This window comes from Schistocerca cancellata, chromosome 5 (genome assembly GCF_023864275.1).
Source record: "Schistocerca cancellata isolate TAMUIC-IGC-003103 chromosome 5, iqSchCanc2.1, whole genome shotgun sequence".
Lineage (NCBI taxonomy): Eukaryota > Metazoa > Arthropoda > Insecta > Orthoptera > Acrididae > Schistocerca > Schistocerca cancellata.
Window position 1 is genome coordinate 125005483 of NC_064630.1, and position 12278 is coordinate 125017760.

At 41.7% G+C, this 12278-nt stretch overlaps 1 protein-coding gene across 1 annotated transcript in view; it reads left to right on the forward strand.

The window, feature by feature from the left end:
• The window catches only part of LOC126187901 (sodium/hydrogen exchanger 2-like), a 260348-nt gene that overhangs the window by 138794 nt on the left and 109276 nt on the right, over nt 1-12278 (forward strand). The window contains exon 10 of the mRNA XM_049929251.1: nt 7473-7655. Coding sequence (XP_049785208.1) covers nt 7473-7655 — 183 coding nt within the window. The remainder of the gene's footprint in view (nt 1-7472; nt 7656-12278) is intronic.

The following is a 12278-nucleotide window of genomic DNA, read 5'->3' on the forward strand; positions in this document are numbered from 1 at the left end:
GATTGATATCCAGTACTGCACCTGCAGGATTTTAGACATGCCTTGGCAGGCTCAATTATATTTAGCAAAATTGACTGTGAAGGCTTTCACATAGACTACTGTGGCACCTGGAGGCAGTCATAACACAGCAGTTATACACCATTTGGACTTTTGGAGAGCATATTCATGATGTTTAGCTTCCATAATACTGCCCAGACCTGGCAGCAGTTCCTGGATGGTGTCTTGCAGTGCCTTTAAATTGAATATTTGGAGTGACTGAAATGGATTTTCTCAAGCATTTATTCTCTCCTAGTGGATTCATGCTACTACCAGAGGAGTTGCAGGCAATAGTGAATTTGTGTCCACAGATGCACAAAAAATTATGCCTCCACCTCTGCATGATAAACATTTATTGTGCCATCTGCATAATGACACTGTTACACAAGAAGCATTGACTTCAGCGCTACATGGTCCCACCTCCAATGGAACAACACCTGTGCCCACACTGGAGAAAAGCATTGTGGGACCCACATGGAACCTTGCAGAAACTACATTGCTTGCTCACTCAGTGCATGGCACTGAATTAGCCATGTCTGTGAATGCCAGTCAGACTGACATAGGCACAGTGCTTCAGCAATGAGCCAGCAACAGCTGGTAGTCATTTGGGTTTTCCCCACATAAGCTAGAGTCACAATGAGCTTGGAATGTTTATGACTGTGAATTGCTTGCAGTATTTGAGGCAGTGAAATACTTCTGCTTGTCTGTGCAAGCCTGTCCCTTCATTATTTTTAACAGTACACTTCTTAACAACCATACCAAGAGTTTACCACACTAGTTTTGGCATTTGGAGTATGTGTCCCAGTTCTCCACAGACATAGAACATATTTCTGGAATAAACAATACTGTCACCAACTGATTGTCCCATCCTTGAGCCATTGTCTCTCCTTCTATGAACTTTGAGATCATTGCCCAAGGACAGCAGAGCAATTATGAACTTTGAGATCATTGCCCAAGGACAGCAGAGCAATTAAAAACTTGACAGTCTTGACCACAACACCTTCAGTAGCCTACAACTTGAGCTAGTCCCCATTTCCAGTTATACCAACAAGATTCGATGTGACATTTCCACACCTACATACTTCTTCTGGAGAAATTTTGGTGCAGTGTCTTTGACCATGTCGTTGTACCAACACACTCCAGTATCAACACCAGTTTGTTGCTCATGGCCCTCACATTTTGTCTACAGAAAGAGTGCCTTCAATAAACCCACATTTACACTGCCAGTATGCATGCAACAGTTGGGTGCACACCCCTATGTAAGGTAACAGGGGATAATATGGAACTCTTTCAAGTAGTTTAAAATTTAAAGCACGGCAGCAGAGATAATATGCTGGGCAAAAATAGACCGGAAAATATTTGTTTGTGTTTTGATGGACGTTGTAGTTCCGTTGGATAGTGTTTTGGTTTTCTTTTAATTGCAACGAATTATATAAGTGTGGTGATAATTTGTAAAATTATATAATGTATTTAGATTTAAGTATTTAAATATTATAAAATACTGTAAACAAATTGTGGCCATGTTTAGCAATTATTTTGACTACTGTGGTGTCATGTGACCCGACTCAGGACTGTGGATGTGAGCGGGAAAATTGAGGTCTTTTGTGGTTGGCCGTTGTGGTGGCGAGTTGGGAGCAGCAAAGTGCCGCGAGTGCAAGCATGGACGCCAGGGTATGCGATGGAACAAAGTGAAAGTGTGTGGGTGTGAGACAAACAGTGTACGAATTGCACCGATTATTATTTGTGAACTTAAAAATGCATGGCCACAACGTTAAAGTGTTTCTTTTGAATAAATAAGTTTCAATCTGAACGTGTATAGTTCAATTCACTGCTCTTCAAAAGCCAGCCAATATCAGACTCAATAATAGGGGCGATAATGCAACCGTTTACTACCAACCCCCTTTACAGATGAGCCACGTGACAAAATAGGTAGTAAACGAGCCTGAGTTCAGTTGCACCTACACCTGTCAGCACCTTTCCCAATGTAAAAAAAGCATTTTGCACATGTCAGTATGAGCATTGTGGGCCTGATCCCTTATCCCATGGCAAACATTACTTGATGAAAATGGTGGACTGCTTCAGTCACTGGCTGGAGGTGACCCCCATAGCTGACATCACCACTGAGACCATTGGCATCAGCTTTGTCAACACCTCGGTGCACACTTCAGCTGATCCAGTCGCATCTCAATAAACTGCAGCCACCAGTTTGATTGTGTACTGTTCACGTATGTTGCCCCACTGTGCAGCCTGCTGTTACACAAACTACCAGCTACCACTCAGCATCTAATGGCATGGTCGAGCAGCTCCACAGGACAATGAAGGCCTCTCTAACTTGCCATGACATTGCTTGGACAGAAGCACTCCTGCTAATATAATGCCTCAGCCCTAACACTGGCAGAATGTCTGTACATCCACAACACAGCCTGCCCCGAAAGGCATGCTCAGATGTGGCACGGCTCTGGCAAAGCACTGTACATACAAATCATGTTGTGCACTGAGGCAGATGCAGCCCCAATTTCAGCTGCTCTAAGCTGCAGGGAAAGAACACTCGACATCAAATACAATAGCAAGTTGACTAGCATCTCAACTGACCAAGTTAATCTGGCTTACATCTTGACCCCACCAGCCATTGTTCAGTTCTTTGACTTGGAGGAAGACTGCCTGTTGATGGATGACACATTCCCTATCTAGACGGGAAAGCACTTCAGCAGAACCTGAACCTGTAGTTGCCACTTATGCACAGATGCCGTCGATGGTTACTGCGCTGCCATGGATGCTCCAGTCTCATCGCACCTTGCTTAGACAGTAGTTGCAGCTCCCAGGACTGCACCCACCACAGGCACACAGACTGCCCCCACCACAGCCTCCAGTGGACTGCATCATGCTCAATAGTGTGACATGCAGAGGAGCAGGGCCAACAAAGCAGTGTGAGCTGAGGAACGGTACCATGTAGATGTGTGTTCTTGTCTTTGATTCTTCTAGCTTTGGACCAAGTAGGTTGAGCTTAACACAAGCTCACCATTAATGCACATAGATATTAATTTGGCAATGTCCATTTCATTTTGTTTTGTCTTTTTCATGTCTGCAAAAGACATGGTGCTTTGTGGATCGAGCAGGAAGCTGTTCTTTTCATAGATGAGCACACTGATTCCTAAGGTCACTTCTGTGTATGTTCTCCAGAATCAGTGACTGAGCCAAGATATGTGTGCAAACACCATTTACTATGATCACCAGTGCATAGATATGATAAGCAAAACTTATTGTCACTAACAAAGAGATAGAGGGGCTGGCCAGTACTTACCTCAGCTCAGTACAGCCAATAGATACACATAAAACAGAACCGAAAATTTACGTTCCTAGCTTTCGGAACAAATGTTCCTTCATCGGGGAGGAGAGAGGGGAAAGAAAGGGAAAAGGGGAAAGGAGATTCAGTTACTCACAACCCAGGTTATGAAGCAGCAGGGAAAGGAAAATAGGGAGGGTAGCAAGGATGGAGGCATGGTTGTCAGAGGGAAGCCAAAGATATTCTACTGTAAGTACTGTGCCAGCTTCAAACCAAAGAGGATGCATACAGAAGTAAAGAGGTATATAGTAAAGATAAACACAACTATGTAGGATGAAAAGATGCGTGAATGGCTAAAGAGGAAAGGGAAAGAGGAGAAGACTGAAGAGTAAATGGGAGTAAGGTTGTTTAACGTAGGTTCAGTCCAGGGGGATGGTGGGATGAAAGAATGTGTTGGAGTGCAAGTTCCCATCTCTACAGTTCAGAGGGACTGGTGTTGGGTGGGAGAAGCCAAATGGCACATACGGTGTAGCAGGTTCCTAGGTCCCTAGAATTATGCTGGAGGGCATGCTCCGCTACTGGGTATTGGGCATCTCTTAGGCGGACAGTTCGTCTGTGTCCGTTCATGCGCTCAGCCAGTTTAGTTGTTGTCATGCCGATGTAAAAGGCTGTGCAGTGCAAGCATGTCAGTTGATAAATGACATGTGTAGTTTCACACGTGGCCCTGCCTTGAATTGTGTATGTTTTACCAGTAGCGGGGCTGGAGTAGGTGGTTGGGGGGGATGCATGGGGCAGGTTTTGCAGCGGGGTCGGTTACAGGGGTAGGAACCGCTGGTTAGAGAAGGTAGTCTGGGAATATTGTAGGGTTTAACAAGGATGTTACGGAGGTTAGGGGGGCGACAAAAGGCAACTCTGGGTGGTGTGGGGAGAATTTTGTCAAGGGATGATCTCATTTCAGGGGTCGACTTGAGAAAGTCATATCCCTGGCGGAGTAATTTGTTGATGTTTTCAAGGCCAGGATAATATTGGGTGACAAGGGGGATGCTTCTGTGTGGTCTGGGGGTAGGAACATTGTTGTTGGATGGGGAGGAATGTATTGCTCGGGAAATCTGTTTGTGGACAAGGTCTGCAGGATAGTTGCAGGAGAGGAAAGCACTGGTCAGGTTATTGGTGTAATTGTTGAGGGATTCGTCACTGGAGCAGATACGTTTGCCACGAATACCTAGGCTGTAGGGAAGGCAGCGTTTAATGTGGAAAGGATGGCAGCTATCAAAGTGAAGGTACTGTTGTTTGTTTGTGGGTTTGATATGGACAGTGGTGTGGATGTGAGCTTCAACAAGATGAAGGTCAACATCCAGGAAGGTGGCTTGGGTTTTGGAGAAGGACCAGGTGAAATTCAGATTCGAAAAGGAGTTGAGGTTATGGAGGAAATTAAGGAGTGTTTCTTCACCATGAGTCCAGACCACAAAGATGTCATCTATAAACCTATACCAGGCCAGGGGAAGCAGCTGTTGGGTCTTCAGGAAAGCCTCCTCCATGCGGCCCATGAAGAGGTTGGCATAGGATGGAGCCATCCTGGTTCCCATGGCCGTTCCCCTGATTTGTTTGTAGGTCTGGCCTTCAAAAGTGAAGTAATTATGGGTGAGGATGAAGTTGGTAAGTGTGATAAGGAACGAGGTACCCAGTAGAACAGTTCATAATGGAGGGAATATCCATGGTATACAGTCACTGTAAAGAAACTTCTGAAGAAAAAGAGATTACTGAATAACAGGTGTAAAAAAAAAGCGTAGGGCTATAGATAGAGAGAAGCTGAATGAAAAATGTTTGGCTGTCAAGAGTGCAATATGTGATGCCTTTAATGACCACTATAGCAGAATATTGTCAAATGACATTTCAAAAAATTCCAAAGAAATTCTGGTCAAATGTAAAGGCTGTTTGTGGCATCAAAGTTAGTATTCTCTACCTAGTGAATGAGACAGGAATTGAAAGTGAGGGTAGCAAAGCAAAAGCTGAAATGCTGAACTCTTTTTTTCAAATGTTCCTTTAGAAAGGGGAACCAAGGAGAGTTGCCCCAATTTAATCCTCCTACCACTGAAAAGATGAATGAAACAAGTATTAGTGTCAGGGTGTTGAGAAACAGTTGAAATTGTTAAAACTGAACAAAGCTCCAAGCCCCAATAGAATCTCTGTCAGATTCTATACTGAATTTGTGGCTGAGTTAGCCCCTCTTCTCACTATTATGTATCATAGATTCCTCAGACAAAAGAACCATGCCCAGTTCTTGGAAAAAAGCACAGGCCACACCAGTTTACAAGAAGGGTAATAGAAGTGATCCATAAAGCTACCATCCAATATCCTTGACATCGATTTGTTGTAGAATTTTAGAACATATTCTGAGCTCAAACATAATGAGGATCAAGAAGAATGACCTCCACAACGGCAAGCAGCATGGTTTTCAAAAACATCTATCATACGAAACCCAACTTGCACTTTTCTCACATTACGTACTGAAAGCTTTGGATCAAGGCAACCAAGTGGGTGCAGTGTTTCTTGATTTCTAAAAAGCATTTGATGTAGTACCACACCTACACTTGTCGTCAAAAACACAATCGTATGAGCTATCAAGAGAAATTTGTGACTGGATTGAGGACTTTTTGGTAGCGGGGACACAGCAAGTTATCTTGGATGGAGAGTTCTTGTTACCAAATTAGAATCTATATTCTTCTTCCATAACATTTCATACAATTAGCTATTCAAATCTTACAGTGCAATCAAGTTTTCCTGCAATAACGAATTACATACACAGGAAATAAACTGTTAGCGTAGAATAACCTACAACTTGGTTTAGCTATCATCTGAGCTGTGTCTCCACAAGTTTGAGTTTGGGCCCTTGATTGGTATACTTGCCAGTGAATATTAGTTTTTGAACAACCTTTTAAAGACTCCACAATAAAATGGTTAACATTACTGACTACTGTGTGGAAGTATCCAGGTTCAATTCCTGGTAGCTTCTCAGATTTCTTTTCTATTGGCAACATGTTGATCACATACCCCAGATCATAGACTATTCCTTGTACTGCCATGTAGGCTGTAGTCATCGAGTTGGAATAAGCCTGAGGCTTAATCAGTGATTGATATTTACATTATGTTACCTTTTAAAGTCATTTAAAATCAATTATGTAGGTTAGGAACAATATTGGGCCCAGGAATGGACCTTGTGGTATCCTACATGTTTTATTTTTCTAATTCTGAGGTTAGTTTCATGTTTGTGATGCATTCTGTCTAAGAGACCCTCTGTTTTTTATTATGGGAATGCCAGTAATGCAAAGTAGAATTTTATGATCCACACAGTCAAAGACTTTCTGTAAGGCTACAAAACACCAACAGGATATTTTTCTTGTTTAGCCCCACCAGTGCTTCACTTGAGCTAGTTAACAAGTTCTGCACAGTTAAATGCATCAGTAGTCAGTCATACGACACTTTCTCAACACAATTAAGAGACTGGAAGGAGTGAAACAGTTGGTGATTAGAGGTGCTTGGTTTACCTCCAGTTCGGCAGGTGTTACCATAGATGTTTAAGTGTCTTAGGAAATATAGATTGATAGGAAATATACTCTGAGTCACTGATTGATTACAAAGATAGCTATCTAAATTTTAATATTCTGCTATGAACACCATCACAGCTAGCAGAATCACAACTTTTTAGTGACCTGATTAATTTTGTAATCTTCTTTAGAGATATATTTTTGAAAAAAAATGTTTTTTGGTGAAGCATTCAGAGAAAAGCATGCTGGGACTTGGATGTGTTCAAGGGGCAGATTTTACCTGTATAATTTAGAGGAGATTGTGTTAGGCAAGAGAGGATTTATATGATATAAATCATTAACATACAATTGAAAACCTCTGCATTATGCAATATTAATCAATGAGGCCTAAGGGCAATAAAATCTTCTCTTCATAATTTGCAGACTTTGGCAGGGCCTCCCTTCCAAGTGGATAGCTTTTACTGGTGATGCCCTCTTAGAATGCTTGAAAGTTCACTAAAAGATAGTCACTTATATTTTGGAACAGACAGAATGTACAACATGTATATTGTAATATTAATTATCTGATGCACCTTCCTAGGAATATTAATTTCATTCCACAATTTCAGATGCTGTGACAGTGGTGTTGTACAATACGATGGTCACATTTTGTGAGATGCCAGTTGTTCCACCTGAACAATTTGCTCTTGCAGCTCTTGCCTTCTTCACAGTCAGCTTGGGAGGTGCAACTGTTGGTATTATCTTTGGCCTAATCACTGCTCTTCTGACAAGAACCACAACAGATGTCAGAGGTTTGTTTTTCTAGTAATATTTATGTATAGGCTTGTTCATAAATGAGCAATAATATTTTCAGTATGTTATGATACTCTGCACAATAAGTTAGTGGTCACAGTCACTTTTTATAGAAGACACATTGTTTACAAAATAAAAACAAAACTAAAAAAGGAATTGGGAAATCAGCACTATGGAAAGAAGCAGCACACAACTGAGATCTCAAATCAGGGTGTCCCAGGAGTTCAGAGATATGACAGGAATTATCATTTGAAGCAAAAAGGTCTAGTAAACTTGGACTCCAAAGTGACCATATAGCGAAGATGCTGAATCGCAGATGAACACAACAAAAAGTCTGTCAAACAAAGTTTTTGAGCAAACAGGCCTCCGTCAGGACAGACAACAAACAAACACACACACACACACACACACACACACACACACACACACAAAAATGCAACTCACACAGCTAAGCACAGTCTACATCTACATTTATACTCCGCAAGCCACCCAACGGTGTGTGGCGGAGGGCACTTTACGTGCCACTGTCATTATCTCCCTTTCCTGTTCCAGTCGCGTATGGTTCGCGGGAAGAACGACTGTCTGAAAGCCTCTGTGCGCACTCTAATCTCTCTAATTTTACATTCGTGATCTCCTCGGGAGGTATAAGTAGGGGGAAGCAATATATTCGATACCTCATCCAGAAACGCACCCTCTCGAAACCTGGCGAGCAAGCTACACCGCGATGCAGAGCGCCTCTCTTGCAGAGTCTGCCACTTGAGTTTGTTAAACATCTCCGTAACGCTATCACGGTTACCAAATAACCCTGTGACGAAACGCGCCGCTCTTCTTTGGATCTTCTCTATCTCCTCCGTCAACCCGATCTGGTACGGATCCCACACTGATGAGCAATACTCAAGTATAGGTCGAACGAGTGTTTTGTAAGCCACCTCCTTTGTTGATGGACTACATTTTCTAAGAACTCTCCCAATGAATCTCAACCTGGTACCCGCCTTACCAACAATTAATTTTATATGATCATTCCACTTCAAATCGTTCCGCACGCATACTCCCAGATATTTTACAGAAGTAACTGCTACCAGTGTTTGTTCCGCTATCATATAATCATACAATAAAGGATCCTTCTTTCTATGTATTCGCAATACATTACATTTGCCTATATTAAGGGTCAGTTGCCACTCCCTGCACCAAGTGCCTATCCGCTGCAGATCTTCCTGCATTTCGCTACAATTTTCTAATGCTGCAACTTCTCTGTATACTACAGCATCATCCACGAAAAGCCGCATGGAACTTCTGACACTATCTACTAGGTCATTTATATATATTATGAAAAGCAATGGTCCCATAACACTCCCCTGTGGCACGCCAGAGGTTACTTTAATGTCTGTAGACGTCTCTCCGTTGATAACAACATGCTGTGTTCTGTTTGCTAAAAACTCTTCAATCCAGCCACACAGCTGGTCTGATATTCCGTAGGCTCTTACTTTGTTTATCAGGCGACAGTGCGGAACTGTATCGAACGCCTTCCGGAAGTCAAGAAAAATAGCATCTACCTGGGAGCCCGTATCTAATATTTTCTGGGTCTCATGAACAAATAAAGCGAGTTGGGTTTCACACGATCGCTGTTTCCGGAATCCATGTTGATTCCTACATAGTAGATTCTGAGTTTCCAAAAACGACATGATACTCGAGCAAAAGACATGTTCTAAAATTCTACAACAGATCGACATCAGAGATATAGGTCTATAGTTTTGCGCATCTGCTCGACGACCCTTTTTGAAGACTGGGACTACCTGTGCTCTTTTCCAATCATTTGGAACCTTCTGTTCCTCTAGAGACTTGCGGTACACGGCTGTTAGAAGGGGGGCAAGTTCTTTCGCATACTCTGTGTAGAATCGAATTGGTATCCCGTCAGGTCCAGTGGACTTTCCTCTGTTGAGTGATTCCAGTTGCTTTTCTATTCCTTGGGCACTTATTTCGATGTCAACCATTTTTTTGTTGGTGTGAGGATTTAGAGAAGGAACTGCAGTGCGGTCTTCCTCTGTGAAACAGCTTTGGAAAAAGGTGTTTAGTATTTCAGCTTTACGCTTGTCATCCTCTGTTTCAATGCCATCATCATCCCAGAGTGTCTGGACATGATGTTTCGAGCCACTTACTGATTTAACGTAAGACCAGAACTTCCTAGGATTTTCTGTCAAGTCGGTACCTAGTATTTTACATTCGAATTCACTGAACGCTTCACGCATAGCCCTCCTTACGCTAACTTTGACATCGTTTAGCTTCTGTTTGTCTGAGAGGTTTTGGCTGCGTTTATATTTGCAGTGAAGCTCTCTTTGCTTTCGCAGTAGTTTCCTAACTTTGTTGTTGTACCACGGTGGGTTTTTCCCGTCCCTCACAGTTTTACTCGGCACGTACCTGTCTAAAACGCATTTTACGATTGCCTTGAACTTTTTCCATAAACACTCAACATTGTCAGTGTCAGAACAGAAATTTTCGTTTTGATCTGTTAGGTAGTCTGAAATCTGCCTTCTATTACTCTTGCTAAACAGATAAACCTTCCTCCCTTTTTTTATATTCCTATTAACTTCCATATTCAGGGATGCTGCAACGGCCTTATGATCACTGATTCCCTGTTCTGCACTTACAGAGTCGAAAAGTTCGGGTCTGTTTGTTATCAGTAGGTCCAAGATGTTATCTCCACGAGTCGGTTCTCTGTTTAATTGCTCGAGGTAATTTTCGGATAGTGCACTCAGTATAATGTCACTCGATGCTCTGTCCCTACCACCCACTCTGTACCTACCGCCAGTCTCTGGCTGCCAAGGCCATACTGCGAGCAGCAGTGCATGATGGGAGAAGCAAACTGGATGGTAGGAGTAGGGAAAAGGCTGGGGTCGGGAGGGGGAGGGATAGTGGGGTAGTGGTGGGGAATGGTAAAATGCTGCTTCTGGGAACATACAGGGACAAGGTGAGGAGATCCTGGATTTCCCATTGTTTGATTTGGGCTTTAAAATGCATACTTTGTGAGCTATGAGCATTTCTTCATCCTCAATATTCTGAAACAGTTCTCTTCTGCTACAAGCTCTTTGCTTTCAACATTTTGAGAGGAGGTAGTATGGACCAAAACAAAAGAAAATAAGGTCTAATAAATGGACACCTTAAGAGCTATGAGCACCTGTTCAGTAGAAGAAATGGGTTTCACATTATTGAAGGTGAACAGGTGCTCATAGTCTTAAGGAATGCATTTTAGAGCCTGTGTTTATTACACTTTTTTTGCTTTGAACGATCATTCCTGTTGTATCCCTGAATATTAATCATTTCTCCTGAGACCCCCTGTATACCTAAAGTACAGCTGTCATCAATCCAAAGTTGTTTTCAACAGCACAGTGTATCACTAGTCATTGTTCTAATGGATTGCCATTGACTTCCTCCAACACTTGACCTGACTTACTCAGTCCACTTATTGGGGGACGTACAATTTAATGTGGATTCCAAACCATGGTGTAATTTGGCATTTTTCATGTCAACAAACACTGCCAGAGGTGAATCAAGTGATAAGTGACAGACATAAATTCTGTGACTGAACCAAAGACCTTTTTGATTTGTGGTCAGCACTGTACCACTGAGCCCCCTAGCCTTCAGTAATTTTGACGTATAAAAGAGGCAGCATTTGGGAGACAAATACTAAAAATCATTATGCTACAAAAAGTGAAACATACATTTTGCAGAACTCCTTGTAACTCTAATATTTATATCATATTTGAAAATGTACTTGTTTTGCTTACTGATTATGAAGCATATATGTGTACTATGCATTTGTAAATTTCAATTACATTTTACTTTATTGACACCAAGAGATTTATTCATTTAAGCATCGTATCATAAAATGGTATTACTGTATATTGCAATACGATCATTTGTTCATGAAATTTTGCATTGTATTTACTAAGGGTGTGTTATTGTTGATACTTGTTGGTTGATTGATTGTATGAAATAGTGCAAATTAAGAACATTTTAAATTTTTTATTATATATTTCAGCCTCAAAACAGATGGTATCACTATCAGTTTTGACTTATTTTCAAATTATCATCAGATGATTCATAAACTCATCAACTGAAGAGGCCTGGAGAGGCACTTGCAGGGTAAACAATCTGCATTCTGATTCATGACTATCAGTGTGTAGAGATGTTTTCTCTCTGTGTATCTCTGCAGGCCAATTCAGTTACTGAGTTACTATGTAACATATTTAAATCAATGATGATGTTGTGGTAATAAATAAAAAATGGTAATGAAACCATTCGTGCAACCTTAGGCTGAAATACACTCTTTACTGCATGACCACAAAGGAACTGCCAGAATAGGAAGGTAATTGATAGATGTGATGTACATGCACATACAAACAAATGATTACAATTTCAGAAAAAAATGGATGATTTATTAAGGAGAAACAGCTTCACGAATTGAGCAGGTCAGTCATGCATTGGTCCATGTCTAGCCTTTATGCAAGCAGTTATTCAGCTTGGCATTGATTAGCAGAACTGTTGGATGAGCTCCTGAGTGATACCATGCCAAATTCTCTCCAATTGACACTTTAGATTATCAAAATTCTGGGCTGCTTGGAGGG